We start from the raw sequence: 27,259 nt of genomic DNA, 5'->3' as shown, positions 1-27,259 counted from the left end.
TTAAGTTTGTGTCACTCAGTGTGAAATTGTGTGTGTGTGTGTGTGTGTGTGTGTGTGTGTGTGTGTGTGTGTGTGTGTGTGTGTGTGTGTGTGTGTGTGTGTGTGTGTGTGCTCACACCAGGCAGCTTCTGGCCCTGAGGCTGTGAGTGTGGGTGTGTTTCTGGAGCCTCTGTGTCATTTGCCTCCAAACAGTAACAATGTTGTTGATCAGCAGTTGTTTACAAACCGCCAGGAGGATGGAACTAATTTGATCACTTCGTATTCCCCCGTCTCTCCCTCTCAGGAGACCGCTTCAATTTGAGCTCCTTATACGTTCTCGATAGCAGGCCGCCACAAGTTGATTCTGACAGCAATTATGAATATCGTGTTCCACTCAAGTGGTCGTGAGCTGGGAAATAATGAAGTTCTCACCATCATCTGTTCCCCAAATCACTTAACTGCATCTTCATTAGGAACTTTGCAGCCTGGAGGAAATAATAGAGGGATTGGGATGAAAGACATAGCAGCTACACGGTGCTCAGTACATGCCAGAGAATCATATTTATTAGCTTCATGTCACCTACACTCTGGAACTGAACTTACATGATTTATAAATACAGCTGTCTCTAAAGGCTGTTTTATGATGTTTTGTTTTGTCAAAGCAGATTTTTGAATGTTTCACACAGGCGGCAACCACCGGGTCTGAGCAGGGAGGCAAACCAGGAAGTGCCTTAAGCTGCATTCTACCGAAAATTCCAGCAGGGGGCGCTAAGTTTGGCTGCAAAAAAATTCTGTCCATTCATTTCAGTGCAAAATGAGAAAACTTCTCACTTGATTTATTACCTCAGAATTTTTTTTAGGACAACACTATGGTCTCAATCACTAGTAAAAAATCCGCAAGACAATTTCATGTTAATAGTGTAAATAATGGCCCCATTTAGAAGAAAACAGAAGATAAAGAATCGTATGATTTGGGGCGTGGCTACCTCTGATTGACAGGTCACTAACAAGGCGAGCCGTCTGCGTATCCACGGCAACGTGTCAATAAAGTTATATATAAAGTTATATAGATATAAAAAGGACGTTTAGCGGTTTGGTCTCATAACTTTGACCCTTTCACTGTATTTTACCGTAATGACAGCTAATTTGAATGTTTTGTTCAGTAAAAATGTCTTGTTCAGCGTTTGGTTGGAGACACTCCATATTTTTTTTTCATTAAATTTCAAGTTTTGATGTCAGAAAACAAAAAGTTGGCTTAATTTTACATTCAGCAATATGATGTGTATTATTGTATTTTCACATATAATTCACTGTAATTTAACATTCAAAATCACTGAGCATTTGGATAATACTGTAAAAAAAATCCACCATGTACTATTTTATAAATTTACATCTTTCAACTTCCATTTAATGGTAAATATTTGTAATTTAGTAATTTACCTTTTGTATGGCATTTGCACTTAATGTAGAAAAAAAACCCTTTAAAGAAGCACCATTTTTTTTTACAAGGCAAGGTTATAATAGTAATAGTTTTGGATTTTTCAGTAGTTTTATTTTTAATTTTGTTGTGATTTTTTGTTTTCAAATTCAGTTAGTTTTAATTAGTGTTAGTGTTTAATTATTTTTTATTATTTGGAAAATGCTTGGTTTTAGTTTAGTTCATATTAGTTTTCGTTTTTTTTGTAATTGGGTATTTGTTGGGTGCCAGATTTAAAAAAAAAGTCACAATAAATGTTTCCTTTATTTCCTTTGTCTGATCCATTTCAGCCCCAATAAGTTTATTAAGTCATAAAACTTGATAGAGGAAAAAAATTTCATATCAACCAAAAAGGTTTATGTATGAAAAAAGTTGACAAAGACAAAAACTAAGGACATTTTCACTATAATTTTAGTTAGTTCTAGTTAGTTTTATAACCACAAAATACAGTTTCAGTTAGTTATCGTTTTTTTAAAAAAAAACTCTCATTATTTTTATTTCAGTTAACGAAAATGTTTTTTCAATTCTAGTTTTCGTTATTTCATTAGTTTTCGCTAACTATAATAACATTTCTGCAGGGTTCAAACTGGAAAGTATCATTTCAACTGCTTTCAGCTTCTGGAGTCCTTTTAATGCTAACACTTAAATGTGGGAATGCACTATATAAAGAATATCAGTACCAGTGAATCAGCTGATAATGAAAAATGTATATTATCACATATATTCTGATGAAATTACAGGCAATAAAATAATAGCTAATACAAAGATAAAATGCTTTAATCGACTTGAGAAGTGCCACTACACACTCAGATAGAGTGGTGATTAGTCAGCAGTATTGAGTATTTAAAAATACACTGACATGACATTTGACTGATTATTTCAAAGCATTTAATTAAATTATTTTTCTTCTTTCCTCAAAATTCTATATTAAAGCCAGTGTGTTTGAGAAGATTTTTAATGTACTTGAATATAAAATAAAATTATTTGAAAGAGTTGAAGATTGAGAACTTTTCTAAATTGTTCTTTTGTTGTTGTTATGTTAACAATAGTGATGCATTTGGAATATTAGATTATTCATCTCTGCTCGCTCCATCTAAACCTTCCATAGCCTCAGGTGTGCATAAACCACAGTTTATGAATTTCTTTTTAAAATAAAAAAAGTTATTTTGTTTATTATGGGTTATCCTATTGGTATGGACCATGAGAAATTGGAAATGAGGTTTATTATTGATCAACAGTATCATTTGAAAGAAATCATGCATCTCTACTTAAACTGTCACTTCAATTTACACTTCAATTGCTTTAACTGCTACAATTTAAACTGCAACTTTCAAACAACAGACACAAAGTTTTCAGGCCCTTTCAAATTTTTCACATTTTGTTATGTTCTAACTTTATGCTAAAATCGTTTCAATAATTTTTTCCCCTCATAATCTACATTCAATACGACATAATGGAATAACAGAATTTTAGAAATGTTTGCAAATGTATTAAAATGGACAAATTGAAATATCACATTGACATAAGTATTAACCCTCTGGAGTCCATCTATTTATTGAAAATACATTGAGCATGTTTTATTTACAGTGATAACTTTATTTATATATGATATGTAGACAAGCTGAGAAAGCCAGCTGAAAGTGCAATCATAGGAGCTTTTTACACAGTGTGTTATTTATGTTTCTAGACCATTTTTAAAATGTGAATTGTCTTTGTACTAAACTATTGCTATTTTTAATTTACATGCAAATAGACATGTTGTTTTTTATTTATTTATTTATTTATTTCATTATTTTCTGCTGTTTTTGTGTTCATATATAGTGAAAAAAATGGTACATTTCCATAGAAACCTGTGTCTTTTGTTTGTATTTTGGGTTCCTGGCAGCTTTATACTTGTAATGTGTGGAGAAAAAGGAGCCATGCATGTGATGTAAGACTAAAAGATGCTAAACAGAGACAAAAATTAATGCACAGGAAGTTGACAAATTTGAACCAAAATCTCCTGGACTTCAGAGATTTAACACTCTTGCTTTGACACTTGACATTTAGCTCAGTTGATTCCATTTATTTTGATCATCTCTGAGATTCTGGGCTTCTCCACCTTGACTGGAGTCCATCTGCAGTAAATTCAGTTGATTAGACATGATTTAGAGGGGCCTGTCTACATAAGGTCTACAGCCGACAATGCTTATCAGCAAAAAAAAAACAACGAATGAGCCATGAGGTTTTTCATTTTTAATAAATTTGCAAATTGTAAATTTGCAAAAATATGTTTAGCCGTTGTCATATGGTCTAGATTGATGAGGGGAAACAATTATTTAAATTATTTTAGCACATTCAGTATTGCAGGTTTTCCTCAATCAACTTGTTTTTGATCATCATACGTCCTAATTTTTTGTTTTCATTTCTTACTTTTTGAATAAAAAACATTTTTGTGACACTACGCTTGTAATACACAACATGGGTCAAAAATTTCATCATGGGGTATTGTGCGTATAATCTTAAGGAAAAATGAATTTAATGAATTTTGTAATAAGGCTGTAACATAACAAAATGTGGAAAAAGTGAATACCTTCTAGATCCACTGTATGTGTGACAAAATGATACATAAACATGTTAAATATATTAAATATATGAGTGTTTGGCCCCTCTTACTGCTAAAGTAACTATTTGAAACAAATTACTATTATTATAGCATTAGGTCATTTAATTTTAAATCAAATTTGGATGAAAGAGTCATTTTTGACCCATGTGTGTAAAATTGATGTAATAATACAAAAACTATTTTCCTTCATAAAGTATGAAACGAAAAATGGATATAATGATCGATTGTAATAAAAAAAGATATTCAAAGAATACTTGGACTATTCAACCATAAAATAAATAGATTTAAAAAGATAGAGCAAAGAAACACACAGCCAGCATGAAATAACATGGTAAATGAATGGGGTGTCCATATTTTGTGCATCAAAGGGTTAAAAAAATACATAAATATACAATACATAAAATAAATAAAATCATTGGTTTGGTAAAATACACTGGCACCGTGTTTGTAGCAAAAATATACTGTAATATACATACAAGCATCACTGTAATTTTTGCATTTATTTTTTTGTAAAAAAAATACTTTTTCTCACTGTTGCACCATATATATATATATATATATATACACAACCTTAACACATCAGTGTATATATATATATATATATATATATATATATATATATACATTTTACACTGTTCACCACAGCTGAGTGTCAGCTGCTTGAACCTGTATAAACCTATAAACCTTAGGGCTCAGGGCCAATGAGGGTGTGTGTGTGTGTGTGTGTGTGTGTGTGTGTGTGTGTGTGTATGTGTGTGTGTGTGTACGTCATCATATGTTTGAAGGTGAAAATAGCAGAAGTGAGGAGGAGTGACAGCAGGCAGGAGGGAGATGCTGACGGGCCAGAGAAAGGACAAAGCCCTCAGCTCCTGTGTGTGATGAAATAAATATATAATAGAGGAATATTAAATCCTCCTTGTCCCCCGCTGCTGCCTTCCTCTGATATTTCTCTGCGGTGCCACATTGACAGATAACGATCACATAATGTGTCGGAGTGTCACACCTTTTCTCTTCTGATGCTTCACCTCTCTCATTTCACTTTGTTTCATAATCTCTGTCTCTGTGTTCTTTTTATTGTCTCATTTCAATTCTTCTTTCTCCTCACCTCTCTCTTTATTTACGCTGCTTTTTCTTCCTCTCTCCCATCCTTATTTTTTTCACTGTTTTTGCGCCTCCCTGCAGCCTCTCTGAATGACAGGGAGGAGAGTTTGCTTACAGCAGAGTCACAGAAGCGCTGAATCCCACAATCCCTCAGTGACTGCCGCAGCCAATGGGTTTTTTTCTGCTTAAGAGGGAGAAGTGACGTATAACGAGAGCTGCCAGGGTGGCACACTTGGACACAAAACACACTTTCAAACACATTTCCAAGACTAAAGCAGAACGCCAGGATTTTCTTTCTCGTGTGAGATCAGCAGGTTTGATAATGATCTAATAATGATGCTGCCAGACATGTAATCTCTTTAATCGTATCTCTTATCTTAGATTCATGTTGAAAAATAGAATTACAGTCAAAATGTTTAAATACATGGGTAAAGTTGTAGTAGTTTATGTATGCAAAATGTTTAAAGTAATACAGTGCATAACAATGGATCATAAAAGCATTACACATCAGTTATCATTTTCTATGCCATTTCATTATATAAATATCATGCCTCTCACTTTACTTACTGTCATTATTTTCGTTAATCATTTTATCTTTACAAAGGGGTCAAAAAAAAAGAAATAGAAAAAAGGCTTTTTAGTACTTGTTCAAGTAAAAAACTGCTTTTTAATTGTAAGAACAATCTCAATGCAGCAATCAGCATTTTAGATCTACCTTGTTATGCATAATCGATCGTTTAATTAGTTTTGCCTGCACTGTAAAAAATATCTGTAGATTTTACGGTGAAAAACTGCTAAACCATGACAGTAAAAGACCGTAAAATGATAAATGGGTTAATTCAGTTTCATGATGAAATGAAAAACCGTAAATGCATATATCAGCCAAAACAGTATTTTTTTTTTTACAGTTTAAAAAAAAAAAATTAAATCAATTACTCCACTGTAAATTACACTGGCAAAGTGTTTGTAGCAAAAATATACTGTACTATATATACAAGCATCACTGTAATTTTTGCATTTTTTTTTTGTAAAAAAAACTTTTTCTCACTGTTTAATGTACTAAACACCATATCTCTAAAAAATATATTGTAATATTTAATGGTTAAATGGTTTTTATTTTTTTATGGTAAAATATGAAATAAAATGGCAATCTTAAACTTGAAAGTTCTGGCAACCACAGCTGCTGGTTTTGTACCGTAAAAACAACATTTTTTTTTACAATGTGCTGGTACCTTTTGGTTTTTATAAAATCTGAGAAAATTAATTTTTCTCACGAAATAAAGACCATACTAGTGTTAATTTGTCTATAATTAAAGTGTTTCTCCTTATAATATATTTCTACTGATGTGCTAATGTTGTATATTTTACATTTGAAATAATATTATTAATTTATTATGTGCTCGCTAATATAATTTAATTTAATTTAAAACATTTTGCTCATCAGTGTGTATTCACTGCGAGTCAATACAAACTCATGTCAAGCAGCTAAACATTGTTAAGACCCATTCTAACTTCATGATAATGGGCCATTTTGTCGTTTAACTTATGCTGAGTGATAGTGAACGCATCATTTTCTGTCAAAGTTCAAACAATTTTAACTATTGACCAAACTAAAGACCAGAGCTACACAGTCCTGATGAAGCACATTTGCTGAGTTCTTCATATTAAAACAACAACAACTACACTGTAAAAAATGTCTGTAGATTTTACGGTGAAAAACTGCTAAAGCATGACAGTAAAAGACCGTAAAATGATAAATGGGTTAATTCAGTTTCAGTAACAATGAAACACTGTAAATGTATAAATCAGCCAAAACAGTATTTTTTACAGTTTTGTTTTTTGAAAAATACATTACTCCACTGTAAAATACACTGTAATATGTATTTAATGTAATATATACACAGGAATCACTGTAATTTTTGCATTTATCTTTTGTAAAAATACTTTTTCTCACTGTTAAATGTACTAAACACCATATCTATAACAAAAATATACTGTAACATTTAATGGTAAAATCTTTAATTTATGCAGCATTTATAAAGTATTTTCTGATTTTTTCACTAAAAATGAGAGAACTGTCCACCATGTTTTTTGTTCTGACCGCCGGAACCTTGAAAGTCACATGACTTGGACACAAACCAATAGGAAAATAGCCACAGGATATGACTGTCATTAACTTGCATTGTAGCGAAATCCGTGTCAGTTTCAGGGAAATTTGAGTGATTCCGTGGCTATTCCACGGATTTTGAGTTAAGCGAATCCGTGGCTATTTCACAGATTCCTGTGAGACCAGGTTCGTTATTTCCTATAAAGTCAGTAATAAACACATGAAAGTATGAAAGGCAGAGTGCAGGTCACAGAGTAGGAGGACAGGCTGTGGTCCATTGACTGAGCAGAGGAGTGAACTAACCCACATGTGTGAATACGCACCAACCCCTCTCTCCTCCTCTGTGTGTGTGTGTGTGTGTGTGTGTGTGTGTGTGTGTGTCAGGCTTGGGTGGGCCGGCTGAGCTGAGTAGATGTGACCAGCCTAAGTGTGTGTGTCTCATATCAGTGTGTCCTCGATCGCTCTCACTGTATGGGGCACTTTAGCCCATTCTTCACTGGCACCGGGAGGCACGCATACACACAGAGACACACATACAGTACACACCTGCACACATGTATGCACAACTACACACAGACACACAGACTCAGTGTTTTGATGTAAACTCAAGTGGACGAGGGGTCCAGTCAACCACTCCACCAGAGTCTTTCTCCCTCTCTTTTTCCCTTCGTCTTTCATTGCTTCCCTCCCTGTGACACTTTTAACGGCATGTCACGCAACCCTGTGCTCACACACACACATGCGCACACACACAGACACACACAAACACAGCATGTCGTGCTCTCAGCCAAAGCTCTGCACCTTTGTCAGGGGAGAACCACTTAAGCACGCTCATATACACACATATTCACGCACATTCATGTCTGATTTTTTTCTCTCTCTCAGCACACACACATACAAGTCTTCACCACTTAAGCCGTCTTCCTTTCACCATCTCGTGCCCTCCCCTCCTCTCTGTGTCTTGTCTGGTCTCGTGTGTGCGTGACTGTGGCTGGCTTTGGCGAGGGTGAATTAGCACAACGACCCAGTTTGGTGCCAGAAGAGACAAGACGTCAGCGGAGGGTGGATTGAAGAGCTCTTTTTCCCCCCATCCCTTCCACTGCAAATCCACTTTCTGCTCCAGACACAGTGATGTAATGGTAAATAAAATAAGGAGTAAAAACATCACCTCTAATAGCCCATCATTTTTTAACCTAAAGATATTATCTCAAAATCTGAATCTAATAACAAAACAGTATGCTTTATAGCAAATCTTATGCTTCTGATGGGTCAGTTTCACATCCACAAGATGAAGTTTTCCAAATCCCTCCCTAACTTTAGTGTTTTTACAAAAGAATTGAAATTTTATATTGAGACTTTAGAGTTGATGCCAAATAAGAAATGTGAACGCACTCTGCTACACTTTAAAAGATTATTTTCAGAAATCACAGAATAGTATAAAAGTAAGCACCCTATACCCTATGTGCCTCATTATGTTATATATATATATATATATATGTTATTCTACGGATACTATAACTGACAATTTTCTTTATAAGTCTTGCTTATATCCTGAATGCCTGTATTTTTCTCATTGTAAATAAAGATCTAAAAAAAAAAACCCACATCACCTCTAGCTGCGGATTATCATAAAACAGTTTCTATTTTCAGATGCTTTTATGCTTTTCCCCCTTAAAAGATGATATCTCTCTAATCTCAGATAACTTACATCAGTGTGTTACATTCAAATCAGCCTTAAAATGTGGATAAAATCAGTTCCATAAACATAACGTGACTGAAGGTGATTCTTCTTCCAAACCTTTCCTCTGCTTTTTCAGGGACTCTATTTTGCATTTCGGTGCTGGTGCTAATTGGCTGCAACTAATTATAGAAAGTCTGTAAGTGGCCCTCTGAACTGGACACACACACACACAGACCGACACACACACACACTCCACTTGCTACGCTTTTAAACACATTTTGACAAGGAGCTCTCACTGTGTCGAACCAAGAGGGTGTTTGCCACTGGCCTCAGATTGGTAAGACACAACAGATTTGTGAGAGAGAAGGTGTGTGTGTGTGTGTGTGTGTGTGTGTGTGTAGGTGTTGGGAGGAGGGAGAGGGGGGAGGACGGGGGATGCAAGCAAACCGGTGTTGCGTGTCTCGTTCGGCTCGTTTAGCTGACAAACTGCTTTTAGCGTTTAATTATCCATCGCTCTGTGATTAATAGGTTTTAATTACTGTAACCCATGGCAACCTGAAATATGCACAGGTCTCCACATGAGGTCAGCCTATCAAAACCCCATGAAAAATCAAAAAAGACAAAACTAAACAGAATGCGGTTCAACAGAGAAAAACAAGAGATGATCAAGGATCTTTGCATGTTAAACGTCTCACTTATTAGTCATCATTAGTGTCAGAATGAGAGAAAAAAGACACACAGCTATTCTCTTAGTATTTACCTACTCGAGCAAAGTGTTAGACCTCTGAAAAGCTTTTGACCAGACCTTGAACTTTTACAGGATCCACAGCCAGAACATCAAACAGACTTTTTGATTCACTAGAAAGGTTAGAACCTTTCCAAATTCATGTGTTGCTTCGGAGGCTTTTTACATTCTAGAGACATTTCTGCTGATGCTCCGAGCTCAGAGGAAACTTACTTAAATAAATGGGCAACTGTGGTGCTTACACAATTTTGCTAAAGGAAATTCTTTTTCCAAGAAAAAGAGAGGCTGGTAGAGTTGATAAAAAAAATCACCATCGAGCCAAAGGGAACCATTTTTCTCCAGCATCAAGTCTTGGAATTGGGTCCCTGTGGTGTGGATCATAGAACAAATTGATTTGTTGCTTTACTTCTGAACTGGTAAGTGATACATTGAGTTTTTACAAATCACTCAAGAGTTGTAAATATGAAGTCATATAGACTGACATTCAATGGATAGTTTTGGTCCTTTTAGTCTCTCAGGTTGTGTGTTGATTGGATGATAGAAATTAGTTGTTTTTTTAAAAAATGTGATTCTGGGTTAACTAGTGGTGTTATGAATACAAATTTACACTGTAAAAAATGTCTGTAGACAATGGGTTAATTCAGTTTCAGTAACAATGAACCACCGTAAATGTATATATCAGCCAAAACAGTATTTTTTTTCACAGTTTTTCTATTTTTAAATACATTACTCCACTGTAAAATACACTGGCACCATGTGTGTGACAAAAATATACTGTAATATATATACAAGCCATCATTTTTGCATTTTTTTAAATTGTAAAAATACTTTTTCTCACTGTTAGCCATATACACCATATCTAAGAACAAAAATATACTGTAATATTAAATGGTAAAATCTTTAATTTATGGAGCATTTATAAAGTATTTTCTTGCCAATTATATAGCAGAACAGTGTTTTATTTTTTACGGATAAATATGGAATAAAATGCCAATCTTAAACGGGAAGTCAACAGTGCTAATATAATTTTACCGTAATATTACAAAAAGTTGCACCGTATTTATTATTTAGTTCTGGCAACCACAGCTGCCGTTTTTTTACCGTAAAAACAACAGGTTTTTTTTTTTTACAGTGTATTATCCAGGAAAGGACCATGAGCTATGAGGGCCTTTTTTTTTTCAAAAGTGTTGTCATTTTCTTTGAGAAAAAATTCAGACCAACTTTAGAAGTCTCCTCCCATTACATACACACCCTCCAGTTTAAAAAGACCCTGTTTCAGGGCCTTAAATGCCACTTGCATATGCACACTGGTGCACGTAAAATTTAAAAATTCTCCTAGCAGTGAGTGTTGTGAAAATATATTGTGCAGGGCTGCCAACTCTCACACAGACCAACACTTTTCACACACTCACTTTACATGCCCATTTTGTCTCCATGCAAAAAGAGGACAGTGACAGTGCATAAAAAAAAAAGATTAAAAATTACACTAAATAAATTTAATATAGGACACATTTTCATGATTAATGTGTAGTAATTTTACAATAAACTACTATGTTAACTACCATACTATAACTGACATGAAATGTGTCCCAGTAAATCAAATTTAATATCAAAATCTTTCACTACCTACGGGCACTACCTACCTACAGTAAAACATTGTGAAATTACATCAGAAATAGGGTGTAAAATTAAAAATTGTATATCACCGTAATAGACACTTATAATTACCGTAAATCAAAGAATAGATAGATAGAAATATAAAATGTCCATGTAAAGCTAATGGAAAAATACCATGATGTCACAATGACGGGAATATTTAGTCTAAATTCCAGTTTTTGCTGATATTTACATTTAAATTTACGGTAGAAAACCCACTCACTGTATTTTTTACGGTGAAGTTCTGGCAACCACAGTATTTTACCATAAATTAAACAGATTATTTTTTACAGTGTGGACACACGTCTTTATATGGAATTTCTCAGTCCTATGACCACACTAATTAGAAGTAGTTTCACTGTATAGTACTGTCATTTCAGTGAAATTCAGCCGCAGCAAAAGTGCCGAAAGAGAAGGAAAAAATGCTCCTCAAGATGCAGGAAAATAAATTCTGGGACATGCAAAAACTTTTGATGAATGTAATTTTATTTTTCATTTTATTTATTTCATGTAAGTATTTAGAGCTGTGTTTTATTCACACATTGATATCCCCCCAGGACCGTTAACTGCATTTACACTTTACTTTTACTTTTTCCTTAACGGTGATTTTCTAATACAAATCCTATTTATTTGTTGGATTATTTTACGGAAATGACGAAAATATCATGCTGGGAGCAAAACAAAAAAATATATAAATATATATCTGTCAATGAGACATTGTCAGGATACTTTCTCTTTAAATAAAATCATCAGTGCGTTGTGTACACTGTAAAAAAGGTGTGATAAAAAACAAGATAAAAACACTAATATCTATATCATTCCATGTACCACGTCTGGTCGCCTTGCAATTGTTAAGTTGGCATAGCTTTTTGATTGTGAGACTGCAGGAGAAACCATCAATTAAAAAAAGATACAGACACTGCAAAAAAGGTGTGTCTAAAAACAAGATAAAAACACGAAATCTGAGGGAAATGATCTTGCTGCATGGACAGATAATTTCACTTGAAGAATTTTTAAATTAAATTAGCAATAAGCATGTTGAACACTTAAAATAAGAAATTAACTCTTAAAACAAGATAAATTAAAGCTGCAAGCAGCGATGAACTGGCCCAAGCAGAGTGCACTAAAAATGATTTGTTTCTTAAAAAAATTTAGATTTAGAAGTGTTAATTAATTTATATGGTTTATATGGTTTTAAGAGTTAATTTCTTATTTTAAGCGTTCAACATGCTTGTTTCTAGATTTAATAATCTTAATTTAAGAAATCTTGTCAAGTGAAATTATCTGTCCATGCAGCAAGATCATGTCCCTCAGATTTAGTGTTTTTATCTTGTTTTTAGACACACCTTTTTTGCAGTGTGGCGCTGAACCTCTTTTATTTCGGCATACATGTTGACAGGTCAGAGCTGTCTGAGGCGTGGCTCGGCTGTGTGTCGGCTGCGGCGCATCTGGAGATAAAAGGTCTCCCTTATTTCTCCTCTTGCCACATGGGGTTGTCGGCAAATATACACAATGAAATAATGTGTTGACACGTACCAGCAACAGCACACTTTCTCTACACTTTAAATGTCTAAATCTGTAAAAACATGCCACAGGAATTACAAAAAATATTTTTAAATCAACACTTAAAAAGCCCTCAGCCCTGTAGCGTTTTCTGTGGACTTCTGTGGACAGAAACCCTTTGATATTCCAAAATATTTTGCAGCACTGTGATTTGGGAAATGCATGGGTATTGGCTTTTAATTTTGGAAAAATTACAGCAGAAATTACATGATACGTGCTATTATTAATGGAAATTCTAAATGGTAGCAGGCAGCGCCAATGCAGAGCAGACGCAGAAACGCTGTCTGTGTGAACCATACTGCAACCGGCCACCAGGGGGCAGTCCAGATGTTTGGTTCCCACTGGTTGGGAGTTGCCTGGTCGGCCATCTTAAAACAGCCTCTGCTGCCGACACTGCAGTGCCAGATTTTTCCTCACGTTGAATAGCCGTCACGATCTGTTCAACGTGAGGAAGAATCTTATTCTGACTCCATGTCAGAGTCAACTCTACTGTGCCTTATATACATGGATTTGACCTTTCTGAAAGGTAAATAGAAACATTAGAAATGAGACAAGAAGATGGCGATGCGGTTAGAACCGTTGCCTCACGCTGGTTCAAACCCGTCTGTGTAGAATCTACATGTTCTCCCCGTGTCAGCATGGGTTCTCTTCGGGTCCTCCAGCTTCCTCCCACGGTCCAAAAAGATGCAGCTTATAGGTTTAACAAGTGACTCAATTTGGCGTAGGAGTGAATGAGAGTGTAAACGATTGTCTGTCTCTATGTGTCAGCCCTGTGATAGTCTGGTGACCTGTCCAGAGGTTACCCCTCCTCCTGCCCAATGTCAGCCCCAACCCCTAACCGGGTTCCAATAAGTGCAAAGCACTCCTTCATGATAAAAAAATCTCCTCACCATGGTTACTAAATTATCTTGCAAAACTATCAAAACATTTGATATATTTTTTTGGTACAGTCACAGTCAATGCCCTTGTCAAAAGTGTGTGACCCTCGTTGTAGTGTTTAATAGTTTTTTGATTAGAACGTGTGGGCCGCTGTGTGAGATTGGGGAGCATGTCTATGTTCCCTGGGTCCTATGTTCCCCTCTCTTTATGAGACTGGGGAACAATGGTGGAAAAAGTAACAAATCGGGGAACATAGGACCTTTTTCCCCCGCTTTTCTCAAAAAGGGTCCTATGTTCCCCGATTTGTTACTTTTTCCACCATTACTGCCAAATTCCATGGCAAATAGGCCTAACCCTAACCCTAACCCTATTTAAAAAGCCAAAAGATGAACTGCAAAGTAATCAGAAAGTAGCTGCTGTGCAAATTTAAGTTCTGGGCTGCTTGAGCTAAGGTGGGCCATGTGACGGTAGGCTTGCTGGCCATGCTGAGAGCCTACCGTAAAGACTGATAGATTGCGGGGAGCCCCCGGTATGTATTGGTACAGGGGAACATAGGACCCTTTTTGGGAAAAACTGGGAACATAGGACCTTTTTGGGGAAAAACGGGGAACATCGGACCTTTTTTTCTAAAAGAAAGGGTAGGGTAAAAAAGGGACCTATGTTCCCCAAGCGGGGAACATAGGTCCCTTTTTTACCCTACCCTTTCTTTTTTTCAGGGAACACAGGGATGACCCTGAGACTGGATCACCTGCGGACAGACCAGCCAGGGGTCCTACTTGTAGCGGCACCGGGTTCCGCTGTGCCACCCAGAGGGTGCAGTTTGGGGACTGGGTATTGACTAGTTTGACAGTCTTATAATTCTCATTACGCCAATGTGCCTGTCGTCAGCTTGTATTTGTTAATTGTTAATAACTCTGAGAATATATTGAGAAATGCGTAAACTACCCTGGATTGGGCCAGGTGAAAAAAAAATAAAAAAATTCTGCCCAACACACACAGATTTCCTTTTGTCTAGTGGCGCCAAGTTTGTTTGTTTTTCCCGTAATAAGTAAATTCGGTAACAGTTAGTTAGGGAGGTTTTTAATTTTATTTTTTGGTTCCTTTTTGTAGAAGTTAATTTTTGCTTTATATTTATTACTTATTTATTATTGATTACAGCATCAGCAGACCCTTTTTCCTTTTGGTCTGCTTCACAAAATTATTTTTGTATTAATTAACTTATCTCCTTGTTAATAAGTTCTTCCGAAGTATAAGTTTTATATCACTCAGAAATCACTTCACTGAAAGTTTCCACAATCTGTATATTTAATTGTAGTCCCATGCACCATCACTCAATCCTATGATTTGTCCTGTTTTTGTTCCCACCACAAACAAACCATACAATAATTTGCTCGTCCGGGTTTGGTTTCATTGTCTGTGCCAGTTAAAATGACGATGTGCACAGGCTAAAGCTCCATCTAACTGCGGTAAGGTTTGAAGCAGCCTGGACTCACCCACGCAGGAGTCTCTGTGTTCTTCGAATCCCGCGGAGCACACGCATCTCCCGATGGGCACCAGCCACTCCCCCTCAGCACTGCAGTACATCTTGGGCGTGTCCCGTTCCTCTGCGTGATCCACACACTGACCCCTGACCTCCACCAGAGAGGATGAGTCAGCACCCGTCACGACATCAGTGAACACCGCCAGGTTACGGCTCACTCCCACGCAGCGTTTGTAGTAAACCCGCACAGAGGTGAGAGCAATGCAGGCGCCGATGTCCTGGAAGGCCAGGTAGAAACCTCGTCTGCTCAGAGGTCCCACGCCTCGCACCTGCAGGACGACAAGAGTTCCATTTCCATCTCACTTCACACTGCAAAAAAGCCAACTTGTATTTTTTGGCCTAAAACAGTGATTTAAGTTGGGAAAACTTGGAAATATAAATGATTGACATTTAGGGCAGTAATGTAAATTAGCACAACAAAGCAAGTCAGTTGTATGCTCAAAAACAAGTTTGTGAGTTGTTGTTACTTATATCTTTAAGTTGGGGTTCACAACAAGGGACAATAGTTCTGCTAACTCTTATTTCTTTGTTGTGAAATGCGGGAAAGCGGTGATATTCATTAGCGAAAGCTAGCGGCTAACTGATGCTAGCAGCTACCTGACATTTCATAGCGGCGTTACAATCGTGCCAATTCAGCACATTGCAGAAGTTAGCAGAAGTAAGGATTAAAAGTTATTACAATGTTAAATTGTAAGTTAGTACAATTTATAGTTGAGTTGACAAAAAACATAAAATATTCAGTTTAATTGTCCAACTTAAAATTTTATCGAAGTTTGTTGCCTTGAAATTTTGAGTTCACCCAACTTTTCTTTTTTTTGCAGTGTAGGGAATTCATTATCTGTAATTTTCTAATTTCAAATTTTTTTTGTTTTGTCTTTTTTATTGAGGTTTATGCATAAAAAGGTAGTGTACAAAGTACATACATTCAAAAACATAGATGATCGTAAATAATACAAATACAATATAAACATAAACATCACCTCCCCACCTCGCTCCAACAATCTATATTTTTCTAATGACAACTACAGGATTTGTTAGTAATAAGTCTTTCTCTGAGTCTGTGTACCAAGGTTATAATATTTTTGGATTTTTCATTAGTTTTAGTTTTGATTTTGTTATCAATTTTTGTTTTCAAATTCAGTTAATTTTTATTTAGTTTTTAGAGTGAGTTTGCTCGTTTTAGTGTTAGTTTTTTTGTAATGGGATATTTGTTGGGTGTCAGATTAAAAAAAAGTCACAATAAATGTTCATTAAGTTTATTAAGTCATAAAACCAGATAGATGAAATAGATTTCATATCAACCAAAAAGGTTTACGTATGAAAAAAGTTGACAAAGAAGAAAACGAAGGACATTTTCATTATAATTTAGTTCGTTTTGTAACCACAAAATACAGTTTCAGTTATTTTTAGTTATCGTTTTTTAAAAAACTCGTTTTTTTCAATTATAGTTTTCGTTATTTCATTAGTTTTTGTTAACTATAATAACCTTTCTGCAGGGTTCAAACTGGAAAGTATCATTTCAACTGATTTCAGCTTCTGGAGTCCTTTTAATGCTAACACTTACATGTGGGGATGCACTATATAGAATATATCAGTACCAGTGAATCAGCTGATAATGAAAAATGTATATTATCACATATATTCTGATGAAATTACAGATAATAAAATAATAGCTAATACAAAGTTTTGTAACAACAAAATACAGTTTCAGTTAGTTATCGGTTTTTTTTTAATTTCAGTTAACGAAAATGAATTTTCAATCCTAGTTTTCGTTATTTCGTTAACTATAATAACCTTGCTGTGCACTTATGTGTCCCCTTGTTTTGGGGCGTACATTCTTTACTGTAGCTGGAACATCATCAAGCTGGCTGTGGTGAAAACACACAGAACAATCTTTGTCTCAGAAGCATTGAAGGAAGCAGCTCAATCACCAGCAAAGAATGTTGGCATCGTACGTTTCTTCAAACCACAGACAATCACCGTCCGGCCACTGAGATGTTCTGCATACCTTGGTTGTAATGAGTGGTTATTTGATTTACTGTTGTGTTTCTATCATCTCCAACCAGTCCGGCCATTCTCATTTGACCTCTGGCATCAACAAGGCATCAAGGCTCTCTGGATATTTTCTCTTTATCAGACCATTCTCTGTAAACCCTAGAGATGGTTGTTAGATCAACAGTTGTGAAATACTTGGACCAGCCTGTCTGGCACAACAACCATGCCACGTTCAAAGTCACTTCAATCACCTTTCTTCTAGAGATGATACCAATTTTGTCCTCCCGATACCGATTCCGATACTTGTGCCGATACTTGTGCCGATACAGAGTACCGATCCAACACCAGTATGTGATAAAAAAAAAATATCATACTACACCTGCATGACTGTGATATGATTATCATTGTGGTAAGGCCTGGCTCAGGTTAAACCCTTTGTAAAACATGAATAAATACAGCATATTCAAACCATTTATTTTTACATTTATTATTCATTAAATCAGTAGCCCTATACAAATCAGTAGTGCAACAGCAACTCGCACAATCTAATGCCACTATTCCATCATAATCATTGCATATTTTACAGAATTATTGTAAAGGAGAATAAGGATTCCTCTATGTTTTATTTAAGGCATCTTATTTTTACAGTCTTCTTATAAATTATGTGGTGGACTCTGGTAACACATCCATGTGATCTTATTTTGAAGTCTAACATGTCTTACTGTAACGCCATATGGTGTGTTTAATTAACACTCAAAGTCAGAACTTGAACGTCGGAACTTGGAGCTCGGAACAACGTTGAAAATTCTGGAAAATTCTTGTAGACCTTGAAGGCACCATTAGCCGCCGGATTCTTTATGTGTGCTGCAATGTAAATTAGTATAACTACGGATGAATCTGGTAGAAACATATCTCTTGTACTCGCCGATACCGATGCCAGCATTTTTGGCAGTATCGGAGCAATTTCCAATACTGGTATCGGAATCGGAACAACTCTACTTCATTCCCTATTCTGATGCTCAGTTTGAACTTCAGCAGGTCATCTTCAGCATGTCATGATTGGCTGATTACATATTTGAATTAATAATAGAAGAGGTGTATGCTATAAAGTGGCCGTTGAGTGTACATTAATCTACAAGTGTTTTTTTGTCCAGTGACCTCAGCTTAACCAAGTGGTTTTGGTGCCTATCCTCAAAGTGTTTAAAACAGCAACTTTCACGTCTTAAAAACAGCAATAATCACAATGTGTTGCAGTCATTGTGTTTGCTGTGTGTTAAAAGCAGTGGCCGTCAAGTGTCTCAATGACAACATGTTGGGACATACTCTAACAGATTCTATGTGCACTTTTATCTATGTGTAAAAAAGTGTAATTCTGGTACTTGAAATTGCTCTTTTGCAAAGTTGAAGGAAAGTGCTTCCCGAAAGAAGTGGTTTCCATTCTGAGTGGCAGAAACCATTGAAGGTAAATCTAAGTGGTCCTTAGAGAATTAAGAGGATAGTAGAAGGAAACAGGTCTGCTACACAAGACTGTATCTGACTTTTATTTGCAATCCCTGAACAAATCCATCCAGTTCTTGAAAAAATAATACACTGACTTACCATTGCACTTCTAAAACATTGTCAGGCTAACAATGTACTTTTTAACATATTTTTAAGAAGGATCAATATTGATGCAGCAGAACCAGAGGTACCATCTTTTTATTCAATGCTGTCGTGGTATTTTGTGTTCTGGTCTACTTCCTGTTTTATTTTGAAATAGTAACTCTCCTCTCGTTTCAGGTCACTTGCCCTTCCCTGTGTGTCATCTGTCTGATTGTCTCCCCTAATTGCTGATTGTGTTCACCTCGTGCTCCCTTCCCTCCATGTGTTCCAATAGTCCAATAGTGTGTTTTCCCTTGTCTTGGTCCAGTGTGTTTGACCCCGTCACCATACCAGACAGTTATCACCTTCTTGCCACAGCTTGTCTTGTTTATGCCTTTTTGGATTCCTCGCTAGAGTGATTCTTTGTAATTTCTTAGTTTAGCGCAGTTCTTAGTTTCATAGCTTTTTGAGTCAGCTGTTTTGTTTTTCCTCCTTCTGGAGTGATTTTTTGTTCTTTTTTGTTTTTCCCCCTTTAGTCCTGATCCAGTTTTTATTTTATTATTTTTCCCCTGAGAGTTTAGTTAGTATTCCCCTTTTCTTATATTAGGATTTATCTATTTAGTTTATTAGTGTAGTTAGGTTTCAGTGTTATTCCTCGCCTTTTTCTTTTTGGAGCGACTTTTCTTTGTTTAGTTTTTAGTCTTAGTCAGGAGTTTCATAGCCCTTTGCTTTCACTCGAGAGGATTATCTCAGCTGCTTTTTTGAATAAAGAAACATTCATTTCACTTGCTCTGCATCTGAGTGCTGACTTGAGCTCAGCCTGACAAATGCATTCCTTTTCCTTGTCATTATCTGGTGCCTACATTACCCACAATGCAGTTTGACGGCCCACAGAGATTCAGGTGTGTTAGCTTCTTCACTTGAAGCAATTTATCAGATTCCAACAATATGAATCAGGAGTTGAACCATTAAAAACGAATGAAATAAATAAAATGTTTCTGCTCCATCAGGGCTTTGTGGGTGTGGTTTGAGTAGTTTGCCCAATTCTGATTGGTGCCTAACCTCAAATAATTATTAAAATGTTTAATTTTATCTGTTGGAACAGCTGACAGTCCATGGCAACAAAACAAAGTGCTTTGTTGTGAGGATGCAAAAGAGAACCACTGGCCTAAAGCACAAGGTAACTGCACTTGAAAATGTGTCTTTTAACCACAAATGTACATTACACAGTACACAGGATGGACATATTGTATATTTATGAAACCTCTGTGTATTTTTTGTACAACTTCATGGAGTTTGAAAAACTTCTCCCACTCTTTCATTCTCAAAGCTCAAACAGTGGTTGCTGCAGAGCTTTGTGAAATAAACAGGTGGAACAGTGAGAGCGCAGTCTTTATTTAATCTCTGGACTGGTGTTGGGTGTTGTGCTTTGGCAGCAGTCATTAATCAACTGCTTCGCCTCCAACAACAACCTGGAAACATGGATGTTTTTACATTTTTATATGCTTGTTTTTCATTCCATATCACAGCTGATTATCTTGTTAACACCCAGGAGCTGATTCAAAACATTATTTAAAAAGTTTGTTGTGGAAGTATATGAAAATATAAGAACTGGGTTTTTTTTGCAGGCAGTAAGACATATTACCATCCAGCAGAGCCACAAATAATAGTAGCATCAAGAGTCTAGGTGTTTCTAATTGACTTTTTAACAACAGCAACAACCTTTATTTGTAATGGGTTGGTATGTGTTGATGAATGGTTATTAGGCAGGTATAGACCTATTGTGTCTTTAAATGATTTTCTGTTTTCTCTGCATGGTTAAACTTACTTCCCCAGGCATTTTGTTCACTATTGTACACCACTTTGTTCAAAAAAGTTATCAAGCTCTCCTTAACAACAAGATTGTTAACGTTGTTAACAACGTTAACAATCTTGATAACGTTGTTGTCTCTTTAGCTTAGCTTGCTTTATTCAGTACATATTTATACTCCTGTCTCAACTGTTGGCTCACCATTCCTCGTTTCTTTGCAGTCAGCCACTCCTCCCTTCACGTCTCCAGTTAGTTCAGAATGCTGCCGCCTGTCTGCTAACTGGAGGACGTAAGAGGGAGCACATTACACCGATCCTGGCCTCCCTCCATTGGCTGCTGGTGCACTTTAGGGTTCATTTTAAGTTTATTTTATTTGTTTTTAAGTCTTTAAATTGCATCGCCCCGCCCTACCTCTCTGAGCTCCTCCACCCCTACGCCCCTGCACGTTGCCTCCGGTCGGCCGATCAGCTGCTCCTTAGGGAACCGAGGTCCAGGCGTGAGCTCAGAGGGGACCGGGCTTTCTCTGTTGCTGCTCCCAGCCTTTTGGAACATTTTACTCTTGCACATCAGGCAGGCCTCCTCACTGTCCATTTTTAAAAGTAATCTTAAAAGCCATTTTTATTCACTGGCTTTTAAATCAACCTTTGCTCTGTTTTAGTTGTTTTTATCTGTTCTTTGTGGTTTTAAGATTGGTTTTAAAACCCACTTTTATTTACTGGTTTTTACCAAACATGAGACACACTCTGTTTTAGTTGTTTTTATTTGTTCTCTGTTTTTATTCTTGGTCTGTCCTGCCATGTACAGCACTTTGTATCAGCTGTGGTTGTTTTAAAGGGCTCTATAAGTAAAGTTGATTTGACTTTCTTTGAAGAAGTGAACTCTCTGACAGAGGAGGTAAAAGTAAAATTGAGAGGTGCCATGCAGCTGATAAGCTATGATAGCTTCTTGTGTTTTGGTCTGGATGCCAGATCCCATCAACAAAAAGGTATGCTCACAATCTACTCTGCCTCTGATTGGTTTACCCTGATAGTCTTATCCTGACCTTAAACAATCTCCCTCCGTATGATGTCTTCCCTGGAGCATCTACCCCACTTTGCCGTCCCGTAAAAGAACAGAACTGTCAAAATGGATTGCTATTGGTCAGCAGCACACATTCGTTTTTCAAAGTTCTCAAAGTTGGACAATACTTGTGTGGATTTATTTTCCCTGCAAGCACTCCACTAATTGCTTAAAGCAGCTACAATACAAAATACTATGGGCAGAAAAATGTGTCACTAGAAACTGAATTGAAATAACTTTATATTTTTATTCTTATTGCTTAACTTGAGCAGTTTCAATAAAAACAGAATTTAAATCATGTCGTTTGAATTTGCTTTGTGAAATTTGAATAATTATATTAAAACACTGAATCTGAATTGCATTATTTAACATCAGTTGAACTTATCCCAGTTTAAACCTTTTCAGTCTAACCACTGACAAGACAACAGAGAGCCAAATGAAAAACAGTTCCCCAAAAATATTTTAAGCCCATTGCTGCTTCTGTGGTTCAATAATAATGGAGGGTCACTGACAGTTTTCTGGACTGGAAAACAAACTCAAAAGCCACGTTTCAACAGTATTCTCCTCTGTCATGCAACACTGAGGGGACATTGACTAAATGTTTCAAATGTGAATAAAATATTGGTGGTGGTGTCTGAATTATTCAGTTTTTATATTAAAAAATATCCATTATTGAAGGAAAGAAGAAAAACATCAATATAAAAGGTGATTCAAAATCATTAGACCGCAGTTTATATTTTGAATGCTTAAAGAGCATTTTAAGAATGGTTTCACTTTTACATTACAAGCTCCAAAATCAACAAAACAACAAACCATTACAAATGACCAGAAACAACATTGTGATGATCCAACTAATGAGAATTGTCTTTGTAACTTCATTTATCTCCTGTGCCTACTGTCTTACTGTCAGATATATTAATCTGCAGTTAAAACTGGTCAACGAATGTACTATTGAGTACAGTTTGAGAATTAAGAAATTAAACCCTCTGGAGTCCATGATAGCGCCGAAGCATGACACCTCATGACGTCATGGCGTAAAAACACAGCAGCATGGAGCCCTACTGTCAGTTTCGCTCTAAAGTTTTGGCTTTTCCATTAGTTTCCAAATCCCATTTAGCACATCAACTCTTTTTCAGCAAAGGTAAAAACCGACTCGACCAAGTGTAACATGATATTACTGAAGTTTTTGCAGATATTTTTATTGAATTTTGCAGTGTGCATTCAGCATTTTTAATGCAATCTTTTGTGCTTAATATTTTTTGTGTGATTTTTGTGTGTTTTTATGTGTTTTTTGCATTTTTTGTGTTTTTCTGTTTGTTGTCCTTTTTTGTGTATTTTTTGTGCTTTTATGTGTTTTTTATGTATGTTTTTTTGTAATTTTTTTGTGTGTGGTTTTTGTATTTTTTTGTGTGTTTTTTTGTGTTCAAAATGTTGTAAGTCAAAATGACAAAATAATATTAAGGTGAGGTTGTGTTGAAAAAAAATGATACCAACAATTTTTAAGTCGTGTATACAGGCAGAATGAAAAATAGTCAAAACCCATCAAAATAGCCCCAAACTCCAAAGGGTTAATAAAGTGGGTTAAAATGAAAAAATAATTGTCAGATCATGCTGAAGTTGTGCTGAGAAAATACCAAATACCAAACATGGGTATGGTAAATACTATGTGGTATATCAGACCCCAAAGGGTTAAGTTTACTAAAACTACTACTTTAAACTAAAGTATTTATGGCCACTTTTAAACATTTGTGTCTCAAATAGGAACCAATTAAGTTGAGGTGAGAGCAAGGTTATTATAGTTAAAGGAAACAAAGGCAATATTTATTGTGACCTTTTTGAATCCGGCACCCAACAAATATACCCATTACAAAAAAACTAAAACTAATAAAAACTAAACTAAAACTAAGCATTTTCCAAAAAATAAAAACGAATTAAAACTAGCAAACACAATATAAAAACTCATTAAAACTAACTGAATTTGAAAACAAAAATTGACAACGAAATTAAAACTAAAACTAATGAAAAATCCAAAACTATTATAATCTTGGTTGGGTGAGAGCCAGAGACAGTGTTTGGAGGTCAGAAGATATTAAGAGATGGACTACTTTTTTGTTTTTGGTCGTATCCTGGGATCTGTTGATAATGAAAAATGCCACCCTGTCCCTAAACATGTCATAACAACACTGCATTTATACTACTTCTACAGTTATAACAACACATAAATATGTCCTGCGGGGTACTGCAAATGTCAATTTAATTTAATGACAGCATATACACTAAAATCTCTAATATATACATGAAAACCTTTTGTCCTTTTGTGTCATTGTCAGACACTGTCAGAGCACTGTTCCAACCAAGATTATGATAGTTAACGAAAAGTAACGAAATAACAAAAACTAAAATTAAATTTTTTTTTCGTTAACTGAAATAAAATTAAAAACAAGAGTTTTTAAATAAACGATAATTAACTGAAACTGTATTGTGTGGTTACAAAACTAACTAAAACCAAGTTAAATGATAGTGTAAATGTCCTTCGTTTTCGTCTTTGTCAACTTTTTTCATACATAATCCAGTGTTTCTATTTCTCCACCGCTGAGTGTGTGTATTCCTGCTTTGTGGGCTTCCAGGAGAAGCACGAGTTAAATTACCGTAATGACACCATATTGGCTGTAAAGAGCAACTTCTCAGCTTTCAGAAAACTTTGGGATTTTCCTGATATCGCAAACCGTTTAGTTATTATGTTAAAAGTGTTTACTTTTGCAGAATACATGCAGAGGAAACACTGCATAATCCTTTCTGGTTGATATGAAATGTATTTATTAAGCTCCAACTAAACAGCTGCTGGTTAGTGAACATGCAGGAACACATGGTAAATATGTTTACTGAGACTGGGATGTGCACACTCAAACCAGAATTCAAAACACCTGGAACTGTAAGAGTTAATAACCGTATTGTTCCAATCTATGTATGTTTAAAGATGCTGCCATGTTGTTTGTTTTGTTTTTTGTTGGTTTGTTCGTTGTTGTTTCGCTGTTGTTTTGATTTTTGTTTTAACTTTTATTATTTTCTTTCTTGTATACCAAAAAAGCGAATAAAACTATGATTGCTTTGTGAGAGACATGTATTCTATCCAATGTAAACTTGGCAATAAAAAGAATATATAAAAAAACAACCTTATTGGGGCTAAGCTGGATAAACCAAAGGAAATAAAAGCAAAATTTATTATCATCTCGCACCCAACACATAGCCCATTACAAAATACTAAAACTAACACTAAAACTAATAAAAACTAAAATAAAACAAAGCATTTCCAAAAAATAAAGTAAAACTAGCAAACTCAATCTAAAGACTAATTAAAACTAACTGAATTTGAAAACAAAAATTCACAACAAAATTAAAACTACAACTAATGAAAAATAAAAAACTATTCTAACCTTGGTTCCAACAAAAACTGGTTGAAGTGTTTGTGTTGTCCACAGCTAACTCAGGATTAATGTGTGGCAAATATAATGAGAGCACAGCGAATAACACCCTGTCCTTCAGATCTTCATCTTTCCAGCAATGTAAGTTATCAATAAAAGAGTAGCTCCACTATCTAGAATCAAATTTGAAGCTGTTATCAATATCAAAGTATTTCCCATGGTACTGTACTGAGCCCAGCTGTTTGTTTTCTTTCACAGATCTGCAGAACGGAGCACAAAACAGTGTGAGTGACGAGACTGGAAGAGGCTGTGGATGTTTCCAACTTGTCTTGAACTCCTGCCGAGGTGTACGTGCTGAGAATTGAAATAAACTTAGGATCCAGAGTGAGATGTTGCTTCAAAGAGCCTGGACTGACATTTACCTCTTGTTTCAATCGTGCTGTTGTTTAGTGTTGTTGCTCATACCTCAGTGTTGAGCTTTAGTCTGCGGACCCCCAGGTCCACCCCTGTGAAGCTCTCGTCAGCAGCGATGGTGTCAATCTTAATGAACTGGTTCTCCCGTACGGCCGAGCCCACTGCTCTATCAGATTCATAGTAGTACAGGTTGAAGGTTTCCTGTAGAGCAAACAAGGTAGTATGAGTACTGCAGAGGAGAACCTTCAGGGCCTTCTACGCCTTCAGAGAAGGCCTTAAAAATTCAAAATCAAAAAATATGAGTACCGTATTTCCTCAAATAGTAGCCTGGCTTCTATTAACAAAAAATCAGTTTGGGACCCGGCTAATAATAGGGGCAGGCTATTATTTGAAGGAGGCTTTTATTTAAAAAAGAAAATCAGAGCAGCTCTGACCGGCACTTTTTAGAGTGTTTTACACAGCGCATTGTAGCCAGTTACCCGGATGTCGGCCATATTGGAAGTACTGGGATGTAAACAAACAATGAACAGCACGCTGAATGTTCATTTTAAACAGGATTTAAAATGTCTAAACTACTAAAAAGCCCCGAAGAACATGTGTAAACGGCTGGACTTTACAGAGAATGACTAGGACAGCGGGAGAAACAACCATATTTACCTACAGTACTAACTCGTGTGGCCAAACTTCAAAATACAGGTGTTGTGTGGAAATCTGTTACCCGTCAAATGATGTTTCCTGAATGGTGTTCTCCGTAGCATCACCTCCACGGTTGGAGTTAGGATTTCAGTTTAAGGTTAGGCCTTGTAGAGAGAACTGTTTGGGGTTAAGGTAAACTTGGGCTCATGTTAACAACTTAAAGGAGGACTGGTTGGGGTCAGGGGTCAGGTTGGTGCAGGTTAAGGTACACATATCGACGGGGGAACAGACTTTGACATAACACCCATAAGACACCCAGCTTATAAAAGAGGCCGGCTTTTATTTACTAGAAATTGTTTTTACACCCGGTTACTAAATGAGGCCGGTCATTAATAGGGGCCTGGCTTTAAATTGAGGAAATACGGTATTAAATAATATATAATTAATATAATAATATATTTAATACAATACATTTAATACATTTTCTCTCATGTATGTTCTAAAGTTAAGTTTACTGTCAAGTTCACATCAGCAATCACATCAGAATCGTCCGTCTTTATGGAAACCCGGTTAGCTAGCTCATTAAGTTAGTTTGTTAATTTTCGTTTCTTTTGGATTTTTGTGCGTATTATGGAGCCGTTTTGGTCCATGTTTGTAAGTCTTTTTCCCCACATGATTATATTTTCTAAAATTGCAACAAGCGGGGTCGGAGTGTGTGATTAAAAAGCACCACGGTCTGCTTCCCATTCACGCATCGCCTCCTTCACATGCCGAGACTTTGTGTTTATTAGTTTTAAAGCATGAAAAATGCAAAAACAGGAGCCGGTCGGACTACTGAAGGCCCAGCTGTAGTGCTCACGGTTCGAGTACTGCATGCATGCTCATTGTGTTTTTTTATAAACCCAGTACAAAAAGTCTAAATACAACCAAGAAGCCTTACAGATGAACTGTGACAAGAAAATATTTCAACTTTGTTAAACTTTTCACTACTTTCTCACAAAGCTCTCAC

At 36.0% G+C, this 27,259-nt stretch overlaps 1 protein-coding gene and 1 long non-coding RNA gene across 5 annotated transcripts in view; one reads left to right on the top strand and one right to left on the bottom strand.

Annotated features, from left to right (window-relative positions):
• Positions 1 to 27,259, bottom strand: part of epha8 (eph receptor A8) — a 188,916-nt gene that overhangs the window by 72,317 nt on the left and 89,340 nt on the right. For all 4 annotated transcript variants that reach the window (XM_059329522.1, XM_059329523.1, XM_059329524.1 and 1 more), the window contains exons 5-6: positions 25,666 to 25,815; positions 15,287 to 15,602 (exon numbers count right to left, since the gene is read on the bottom strand). In XM_059329522.1, coding sequence (XP_059185505.1) covers positions 15,287 to 15,602; positions 25,666 to 25,815 — 466 coding nt within the window. The remainder of the gene's footprint in view (positions 1 to 15,286; positions 15,603 to 25,665; positions 25,816 to 27,259) is intronic.
• On the top strand, positions 19,276 to 21,129 carry LOC131968582 (uncharacterized). Its single transcript, XR_009394045.1, has 3 exons — positions 19,276 to 19,811; positions 20,015 to 20,089; positions 20,941 to 21,129. It is a non-coding gene; the product is annotated as an uncharacterized LOC131968582 (long non-coding RNA).

The sequence above is a fragment of the Centropristis striata genome, chromosome 3 (genome assembly GCF_030273125.1).
Source record: "Centropristis striata isolate RG_2023a ecotype Rhode Island chromosome 3, C.striata_1.0, whole genome shotgun sequence".
NCBI lineage: Eukaryota > Metazoa > Chordata > Actinopteri > Perciformes > Serranidae > Centropristis > Centropristis striata.
This window is presented reverse-complemented; position numbering and strand designations above follow the sequence as displayed.